Source organism: Melanostigma gelatinosum, assembly GCF_949748355.1.
Source record: "Melanostigma gelatinosum genome assembly, chromosome: 6".
Classification (NCBI taxonomy): domain Eukaryota; kingdom Metazoa; phylum Chordata; class Actinopteri; order Perciformes; family Zoarcidae; genus Melanostigma; species Melanostigma gelatinosum.
The window spans coordinates 10709990-10720616 of record NC_136639.1 but is presented as its reverse complement, the minus strand read 5'-3'; the positions used below and the strand labels follow the sequence as shown (position 1 = coordinate 10720616).

Below are 10627 nucleotides of genomic sequence, written 5' to 3'. Positions count from 1 at the left end.
TTGATTGGGACTTCCTTGAAAATATGTGATCACTCCCCCTAATTTGTGATTTGGTGAAGTCATTGGGTGGTGTCCGAATGCTGTTTTTGTCGTTGGTCTCACTTGTCATTTGGTCCTGGATTAGAGGGGCACTTTTTCTTCGAGATCCTAATAAGCCTCATCAGGAAGTCAATAATGTGGTCATTTCAGCCAAGAAAAACCTTGTCCACTCTCCAGTTTATGACCCTGAAGGGTGAAGTCCTTATTTTGGTTTCACTAGCTGCATTTTGCTTATTTATTCAAAGCTCGAACATTTAAATTGCTCCCCCCTTCTTTTCTTTTTTTTTTAACCGGGCCCATCTGTGCCAAAGTACAGGTTTGTAACACAATTCTCTCAATATTTACATGCATTGACTTCCATGATGTATCTAAAGTTCCTTCTGGAGGAAAACAATGGTGGATCCTTGCCGTACGTTTTCTCTGGTGAAATGCCAAACAAGTGATGAGGCTCTTCTGTTGTGCTAGCGCAGCTCTGACATGTCTGAAGTGAGCAACCAGCTGCCAGCAGACCCCATCTCTGCAGTCGGAGTAATCGCCTCGCTCAGCAAGGCCCCTGACGGCTACTATGTTGTGAGTATGCATCTCGACTTACAACACATAGTTTCATTTAATACGCACGGAAAGCCTGTAAAGCTGTTTGCATCTCCTCTACTGTAAAAGCCACAGTGAATGTATTTATTCATCATATTTATTATTATTATAAATGTTTTGCCAGCCTTGTCGCAGGTCAAAAATGTCACTGATTAAAAGTCTGATCTGAAATTGAATCTTCTTTTTGTTTTGCTCACTGCGGTTGGTTGAACATGTAATTGTCGTAGCTGCTTGTACAGCATAACTTACAGCGAGGATATTGGCAGCCTTCCAATGTGTGTTTGTTTTTTTTAGATCTGTTTGATGACTTATTCATCGAGTTTACTTTGATGATTAGCAAGATTCCCTTCCTGACATTGTTGCTGGTTGCCACTAGTCTAACAGACACACCAGAGGCAAAGAGTTGATGATGTTTGGTTGATGCCCACAGAGAGTCATTTAAATTGAGCCCATGTTGCCTCTAAACTCAAGTACCACAGCAACTTTATCAATGATAGGAATGTGTAAGGGTGTGGTGGAGGATTGGTTGGTTTGTATGAACCGTTCTTGTGTTTTAAAAAGAGAAGATAGTGAGTAAGTTAAACAAAGCACAGCAACAAGCTGGAGGGCACATCTTTCTTCCTCTCTCTCGCTTCCGATTCAGACTTCTTGCTTTCTCCCTGCACCCCCGAACCCTCCCTCTGTTTCTGTCTCTTCCTGCTCCACCCTGCACACACCCCAGCTCGTTGTAATCTCTGGCAGATGATGGTGGGTTGGCATCAGAACGAAGCCACTGGCAGGGGAACTGCGTTCACACCACACGGTAGTGACAAACACAGAGAAACCCCGTCAGACTTCCTCCGCTGCTGCTCCAGTGCGCCAATGCATCTCAGCTGATGTGCAAACACTGTGCATGTTCTGATGTGCAAACACTGTGCATGTTCTGGAGGGCTGAGAGCCAGTCACCGGCGCTGGCTCAGCTCTGGGATAGAAACTCAGTAACTTGTAAATACTTTTTTTGTTCAGCCCCAGGTTGTACAGCAGCGGTTCAACATTCGGAGATAGTTTGGACTTAAGAGAATGTATTGCAGACGAAGATGTTACAAGTCGTCTTTGCGTTTCCTTGTTTCACGACAGACTTTGGGTTGAATTCGTCTTTTGAAACATGATCTGGGTTATGAATTCAAGCTGCCACGAAAACAAAGGACGACTAATGCAAAGTTACAACAAGTCTACGTTTGATAATCACCCAAGCTCTTTGAGTGGTCGTAAGACTAGAAAAGCGCAATACAAGAACATTTAATATAAAACACATCCTTCAAGGTAATAAAATACGTAAAAAAGTAAAGTGCAAATTAGCCTCCATCGTGAAATTCAAGGCCTTTCTGACTCTGAAGCACGATCTCAAATGCATTCGTCCCATCTTCCAGAACATATGTGGTCTTTTATCTGCAGACACAAATCTCATCGCTTGGCATCAGTGTGCTAATGCAGCACTGAGAACAGGAAGTCTCAGGATATTACGCTGTATGGATTTATTTATTTTACCCATTCACACCAGACTTACCAGACTTACCATACATTTTTATACAGCAGATCAAAGGGCTGATTAACTCTTTTGCTCTCCGAGACGCTGCGCTCACATCTCTGAACTTCGAGCAGGTTGTTCCAACACGAGCGCGCACAGGCCCACATCAAACACTGCTCCACTGGGATCGGGAGCTTTTGCTGAAGCACCGGCAGCCACCCAACATCAAACGCCACGAGTAGACTCACGCACACTCGCGCTCTGTGCACGGCTTGCAAAGTGGAGAATTGTGTGTTTCAGATTCACCTGAGCATTTGATATAAACTGGTCGTTTTTGAGTGACCCTCTGTACTTCAAATAAGTAGTTTGAAAGTTAAGGAAAACAGTCTTATTTGCCAGGAGTTATAAGAGTAGGTGGATATCCCTCTCATGCCTGTGTGCAGCACAAAGCTACTCCCAGAAGGTTCTGAGCTTAGCTGCAGAGCTAGCCTAGCTCTGTTTCTCACTCAAAACACTCACGAACTACAATGTTGTATCTTGTTTGTTTACGATAAGGTGGTGTGTAAAAAATGAAATATTGATATTGTGTTAATGACACACAGATGATAATGTTTTTATCATTTTATTCCAGACTCTCTCTCCACACTCGTGTTTTGAGTGCAGTTCATTTGCCAAAACCACAATAAACAAAGATGAATTTGTCTGATAGCGTGGTTATTTTTTTCTTCAGATATCACGACAATATTGTCATCATGAATCGTTTTGGCCACAACAACGTTGCAGTGAAAATCTGTTATTGTGACGGGCCTACTTTTCACACAAATGTCATTGTGTGGTTGGTTTTGTTTTTGTTAGGATTACAACAACTAGTTTACGATGTGTCAACAGGTGAGCTTTAGAGTTGCCGGTAGCCATATTTGTTTTATTTGGAGAGAGCCACGTTAGCCCCCCCCCCCCCCCCCCCAGTCTTTAGCTAAGCTAAGCTAATCACCCCCCTGGATCCAACATTCGCTCCATACTCCATGCACATACCTGAGAGTCAAAGCTCTGCTGAGAGTCAAATTACTTTTCAAAGCAACTGCAGCTGTAGTTCTTTTAATATATAAACAGTTCATCTTTTTCCAGTTGAGAGAAAAGATCCAGAACATTTGTCTCTTCTCTGTTTCTCTGTTCTTCTTTGAAAGGACTGGTTTGGTTCCCTGCACCTCTTTCCCACCTGGTTCCACTCCCCAGAGCTTTTTGATTGTTTGCCTTTTATATCTTTTTATTCACAGCTGTGACTCTCAGTGCTTCATCATGGTGTCTGTCTCCAGAGATCCTTCATAGGACTGATTCAGCACCCCCGAAAGACTTATTTTCATAGGTGGGCTTTTAGATCACTGTATCAATATCAATATCAATATATCAATATATATCAATATATATATATATATATATCAATATCAGAGGCACTATGTCTCTTATCAGACGTCTGGCATTCTTCTCATTGAAGTCTTGTATGTCATGATGGAGCCATGCAGCGCCGGGCTTGAAACCATCGCAACTTTCCCTGTGCCTTTTTCCCCCCCGCCGTGGACTCGGCAAGTGGCGTTTTCACATGCAAGCTGCGTCGCGTCCTCGCTGCCGGCAGCTGTGGCAGGATGATGCCTGAGGTGCCTCCGAGGAGGATCGTGCCCTCGTTACTCCTCAACTTGACTTTGGGTTTCACAAAGCGAGCCCTTTGTTTACGCTGACAGGATGCGCTGGCTACTGACCTGGAAAAAGTGGCCAAGACGGCTTGTCTTGTAAGGAAAGAGGAGAGGCTGGTGATGTATCGGCTCCTTCTGGGACATTCTCCCGGTGCTGCTGCTGGAGACCATCCCTCTCTCCCCTCATCTTCCACTCTTTCTCTTGCTCTCATCCCGCTATCTATCTCTGTCCCCCCCCCCCCCCCCCCCCACTACTCTAGTCTCCGCTCCCATCCCAGCTATAGTCACTGGTGGTTTTTCATGAATCCCCCACCCATGCCATGTTTTTCCCCCACCCAGTCACCGAGGTCATTCATCATTATTGTCAAGGGGGTAATGTGTGTGGGTGGGTGCAGAGATCTATGACTTCTTCATTTGAATGAACCTCATTAGATTGACTCTTCTTTGTAAAGGATCTCTTCAGAAAATAACTCTGGCAGTTATTTAGGCGATTCTCACATGATGGCCGATGGAACATGACGCTTCAGCCGAGCATGTTTACTGGAACGGTGGAAGCACTCTTGCTTAGCTATATCATTCTGCCCCGCGTACCTGCATTTACATAGCAATGTGGGGTTGGACCTTGAGCTTGACTTGTGGTGCCTTTGCTGTCAATATGGTGCAATCTATTTTTTTGACTTTTTCTTACTCCACTGATCATCTCCAGCTCTGAATGAGCATCTTGTGCAAGGACGAGCTGCTTGGGTCTTATTTAGACACACACTTGAAATAGCTTTAAACCCTCAGTAATGTATTCTCGGAAGTCTCGTCTCATTAAATCACAGAGAAACTCCACATAGGGAGTGGAGCGAAAACTATTTCAGGTGCATGTGAAGTTTACCGGTGTGTTGCTCAAGGGGTACCACAGCAGCTCAAAAAAGAAAAAGAAAAAAAGATGCGTTCCACATTAACCACAAATATAATCCCAGCTCCTTCCCCAAAGCACATTGAAGTTCCGGTTCCTTATTAGAGCAGATCCTTGAAAAGGCGTCTTTAATCAGCCTGGTCCCAAGGGATGATATTTTTAGCCACCTTGTTTTTTGGAGGCTAAGACTCCTTCACCCACACACAGCACTAATGAGATGGAGCGCTAGTGTAGGCAAGCGTGAATTAAGGCTAGTATGCAAGGGAAGAGGCAAAAAGCAACACGCTCATGGCATACATACATTAACTTTATCCCACCTCCTGCGCCTGTTTTTTCTTTCTCTCTCCTTGTGTTTTTTCTTTCCTTTCTCTTTTTTCCCCCCGTAGGTTGCACAAACAACAGATGGCTCTGACGCCGACCTGTGGAAGGACGGCTTATTCAAATCCAAGGTCACGCGCTACCTCTGTTTCACCAGAAAAACTGTAAGTGTGAATCGAAACTTCTCCCTTTCGCTACGCATTCTGCACCAACGCCTCGTCTGCACCACCCCTTGTTGTTTGCCAGCAGTTATTAGCGCTGTTGGTTGCTGCCAGAATGTCTTAATGCCCTTTGATCAGTGGAAAGACCCATTTAAACAGCGTTGGCAGTGCAGTTTTGAACTTTTACATATAATGGATTTGCCTGCATATTCCAGATGAACAACACATCTGTGAGATATTTTTCATGTACGTTTTTTAGTCCTCCTGAGGATATTATTTATTATTTATTCATGAAATAACAATGAGCCGTGCTTCAACTATTCCAATGTGTTCAATCAACAGCGTCCCTCTACAGAATACGGCTTTGCAATCCGTGCTTCTTGAAAGCTGATGCACATCTAATTGTTCATATAAAAATAGTCCTTTTTTATGTCAGAAATGACTCCACAAGAAGCACTTTCAGTGTGGTGGTGCTATGAATAGATCTCCCTAATTGGGCAGCATTGACTCCTCAGTGGCTGAAATGATCTTTTAAATGTTCCTCATAATGCAGTTTGGAATCACCTGCAGCTGATGTGTTGATGCCCTGCTGTCAGCGGCTCCGTGGCCATAAATACACCTACCTGTCCAACTTCAGCCTACACAGCTTACCATTGGCTGCCTTCTCGTTTGTCTCCATGGCTGGCTGGTAGATAATGCAGACCGTGAAAACAAAAACCTGCAATTTGTGTTATCGTTTTGTATCAGCTCAATCTTAGGACTTAATCCATTTTTTTTTTCAGGGTGTCCTCTAAAAGCCAAGGCAACTTGGCAGCGGCTGCCTCGTGCCTGAGCTCAATCTGCTCCTCAGTTTAGTACACAGCAAACAAATAGCCCTCCCCTCGCTCCTGTATTTCATCTTAAAATGTGTGTCCACACTGTTTTAAAGACTTTGACACAAATAAAACATGACAGAGCCATCAACAAAGCCTATTTTGTCTGCCACTCAAAGGAGCTCCCACTGTAATTGTCTATGACAAAAACAGATTCTGTAAAATTAGCCCCTGAATTATGTGGGGGGAAGTAAATAGTTTGTGATTCATCATACTCTAGGTTGGAGGTAGAAAGCCTCTTTTTGTCAGGGTGTGATGGAAGAAATCTCCCGGAAAAAGGGGCAAAACACAAAAAAACAAGGTTCCATGCATAGTAATACCATTCATCCATATTCCTCCTTAAGTCAGTGTAGAAACTATGAATACAAAATGTCTCTAATGGTAATGACTGTCGGGCAGCAGTAGCAGTGAAATCCAGCCTTTTTTCGGACGCATCAAGTCACGCCTGGCTCGCCCCACTCTCTACTGCCGCTGTGTATTATTGCAATTTATTATGGCAAAAAATGAAAATGTAATGGGAGGCAGGGAAGAGTCATGCTTGAAAATGTCAACTACACAGTCGCTGATTGTTTTTAACCAGTCCCATTCTGTTGATTAGACTGCCTGCTCCGTCTGCCGCCGTCCCACCGCTTCTCGCCAAAAGGTTGAGAATGATTACAAGTTCACAGATGCAAAAAAAAAAAAAAAAGCGATTAGAGAGTAATTACTTCAGCTGTTTTGTCAACCCTTCTCTTTAGAGACTTCCCGAGCTCTTAGTTAATCATTGACTCTATTATCTCTACATTTTCTTAACTGAGTCCTGCAAAAAGAAAAAGAAAAGATGAACCTTTATCTTTTTCTTGCTCTCTGCCCTTTTTAAAAAAAAGTTGAATTTGCATCGGCGGCTTTAAATGTCCTGCATGCGCTCTGTCTCTTAGGGCGCTGACGTCGTTGTGGACGTGAAGCTGATTGACATTAAGGACGCTTTGCCGGAGGGCTTCACACCTGTGGAAGAAACATTGGACACAAGTAAGTAAGCAGTCGGTAGCGAACACTCGCCCCTCCCACGCGCCCCTCCCACTCGCCCCTCCCACGCGCCCCTCCCTCGCGCCCCTCCCACTCGCCCCTCCCACCCTCTTGTTGTTGTTTTCTTTCACTCTCCGACCAGCCTATGCAGAGGTCCTCGGGGGCAGCTTTGCTTGAGATAGTGAATGTTTTATGGGTGCAGGTTAGCTTAATTTATGGCAGACTGTGGGAATAAAATAAACATTTTGCCCAGGAGGTACAAGAGAAGAGAATCATGAGTCATTGTTTATCTCAGCTGTGCTTTTCTTTATGAGGAGCTTATTTATTTATGTATTTATTTGGGGAGAGGACGAGTGGATGGGGGTTATCTAATATTAATGAAATGCATTCCCCAATGCTTTAGTGCTTTTTGAGTGCTATGTATTTCCCCCCTCACTATCCATGCCTTGGAAATGTAATAATATTTTGGTGTGGGGAGTGAGGACAGCTTGTTTATTATTTTTATTATCATTGCATTTACACTGCACTTTCAGTGTTGCAGGGGAAATAAATGAGCGAGGCACAGATGCAATATAGAGAAGCATGGCAATGCTTTTTTTATTTTTTTTGCCAGAATGAAGAAAAGAGATTATGTTTTGTTTGGCTGTGGTGTAATTTAATGTTTTATTACTTTATGTGAATCCATGTTTAATGTATTCATGGGACATAATGTATGAGTTTCTGAGTATCCAGTTTAAATCTCTGTTGTGCACTAAAGCTGATGGAGGATTCTCCTGCTTCTGTCATTTTACCCACTCAATTTATAAAGAAAATTACAATAATGCATGTGGATATTGTGGCTTTCCAACATCCAGTTATTTCCTTTTGAGCACAGCAAGTTATTCAGAAGCTGCTATTAGCTCATCTCTGATGCTGAGACTGCTAATGACTAAATAGCAAAGCAGAAGATACATTCGGTAAAATGTCTACACAGGTTGTTTTTTTAAGCTTGAAACTCCCCCAACTCCTGTCTGACTCCCTCATGTGTACCTGACTCATCAGAGGAAACGGCCACGAGGAAGAGGAGGCTCTGCGTGAAAAGCAGCCCCTGTGCGGCCGCTGTGACGGCTGTGTACGACATCCAGATGATTGCCAAGTCCAAGTACCATCTCGTTAACTACGCCTGTATAGGGTGAGCTGCTTGGCACTGGAAATAAATGTATTCATGATATTTTGTATCTTCCATAAATCGCCACGTTTGATACCTTTACTCATTTGCATGAAGGATTAGTAGCTGTTTAGAACCTTGTATGTCTCCTCTTCATCTTTACACAGTGAGATAAACAGTATGGGGGTATGGTACCGAATGGGAGATGTTTCTCAGCATCAGTCCTCCCAGGAAACGTCCAGTACGGCTCACGGGGACGCTCCAGCCAACACTGCAAGGTAACATCACGCCACTTTATTCGGCAGTACCTCTCGAAGTTTACCCTTCCTCCTCGCTTCCTTTTTTGATTATTTCACGCTCGGTGTACTCCTGAGCTGTTGTTACGCAATGAAGACCCAAACAATTGATCACTCTGGGGCAATCTGCAGTAAAGGTTGTGGCCGGACAAAACAAGGTAGCGAGGGTGAACCGGAGAGACAGGCTAACTAGACAGGATCCCCCCCCCCCCGAACAAGAACATGAGTTCAATGAGGGCTAAACTCCTGCTATTTGTGGGTCGGTCCCGCGAGGCGGAGGCAGGTTGCTCCTCTTGACTGCGGTGACAGGAGCATTGTACTGTGCAGACAAAAGAGGAGGAGACGTAGCCCGGAGAGCGAGCGACAGCTGCAGAGGAAGGGAGGAGAGCTTCGAGATCTCCGCCATGCTGGAGAGCGTGCGTGTACCCTTCCTCTGCTCACGCGTCCTCCACGCTGCTCAGGCTTCCTCCGCCTCAGGCCTCCGAGCCAACGGAGCCAACGGAGCCAACGGAGCCACCCTTTGTACTGTGTCCAGATCAAACAGCTCAATTATTTGTCGCAAAGAAGGACTCCACGGCAAATTGTAAATAAACAAGCGAGACTCCTTCGGTGTGGAGAACGGGGGAAGCTTGGCACGGGGTGGGGGGGGGGGGGGGGGGTTGATCAGGCTGATCGGTTTGCCAGCCTGAAGTGCTTTGCTCTGCCATCCTGGGCTGGGCTGAGTAAAAGCCACAACACGCCAGAGCGCTGGATGCCAGCAAGCGTGTTCAAAACAGAGCTTCTGTTCACATGGGCCACTCAGCGGGACGAGAACAATCAAAATGGACGGCCATGATTTAAAAAAACAACCCAGGTTCAATCTGGGTGGAGTTTTGCGAATTGTCCGTATTCGTTGGAAATCGATGGTCAATAATCTTTGACGTGTTGAAGCTCTGGTGGGCTCTCGGGCCCACGTGTACGCCTTAGTGACTCTTACCGGTAACCCTCCGCTCTTCTGAAGCCCACTTTCACGTCGGCGAGGCTCAAAGGTTGGAATAAATTGCACCTCGAAGCGACTCGCACCCCCGTCCTGACGCCCGCTGAGATCACAGGCTGCTGTTCTTGTATTAACATTCAAACTCATTTCACAGTCAGAGAGTCGTCTTTTGAGAGCATTTCCATCCGTAATGCGCTGACACATAAGGACGGCACTATGGGCCATTTAGACGGCGGCGGTTCTTTGACTATTTATTTGGCATCCTCTCCGTGTAGTTACATGCACTTTAGACAACCGTACATCCAGCCATAAATATGTCTGTCGTTACTTTAAAGTCACAGATAGATAGATTAGATAGTTTGACACAGTGATTCATAAACGGCTCTTCAACCCTCACTGATGGCTTAAGTAGGTACAGTGCAACTGTCTGTGTAGCATCACCCCACTATACTTTATTCATATTCAGTACGAGTATGAAATTCTCTCTTCCATGCCTCCTTCAGGCTATCTATAACAACTTTATGGCCTTTGGAGAATAGCACCTCTTAAATTTAAGTGCTCTTTACAGTCAGTGGAAAAGATGTTTTAAATACAGTCAATAATGTGTAAATTTTTAATGACCCTTATAATTTTGAAAGCTGCAGTGATCCCTCTCAAATGTTAAGTTGCCTCAGGCAGCGGGAGCTTGTTAGAGTTGTGTACAGTCGTACGCTGCAAATCAGTAGCAGCGCAGAGCTGCAGTCCACGGTAACTGCAGGGTGTTGCATCATTATGGGATGCACGGAGTGATTGCATCAAGGGTAAGGTGCTGTATTTGAATTGTTTTTGTGTCTTTTTGTCAGCTGAAAACAGGGTGTCTGCAGCTCTTCCACAGTTTTTAAAAACTATCGTTTGTTGTTGAATTTGTTTCCTCGGAATGGCTTTTAAAAGAGCCTTGGATAGAGAATCTGAGAGTTCATTTACAGAGGTTTGAAATATTTTCTCTGTCTGTGTCCGGGCTGTTGAGAGACATCTGTAAACTGAGAGCGGGATCGCTGCAACAGTACATTGTGCATGTACAGGGCTGTTCAATTCTTCAGTGTGAGTGAGAGTTTCAGTCACGACTGCTAGCTACAGCTCAATG

General features: G+C 44.7%; 1 protein-coding gene across 1 annotated transcript in view; it reads left to right on the top strand.

Moving 5' to 3' along the window:
- Positions 1 to 516: 516 nt before the first annotated feature.
- Positions 517 to 10627, top strand: part of LOC306778406 (multivesicular body subunit 12B-like) — a gene marked incomplete at both ends in the record, with an annotated part of 29185 nt that continues 19074 nt past the window's right edge. The window contains 5 exons of the mRNA XM_079269896.1: positions 517 to 609; positions 5116 to 5211; positions 6998 to 7088; positions 8127 to 8256; positions 8400 to 8510. Coding sequence (XP_079126022.1) covers positions 517 to 609; positions 5116 to 5211; positions 6998 to 7088; positions 8127 to 8256; positions 8400 to 8510 — 521 coding nt within the window. The remainder of the gene's footprint in view (positions 610 to 5115; positions 5212 to 6997; positions 7089 to 8126; positions 8257 to 8399; positions 8511 to 10627) is intronic.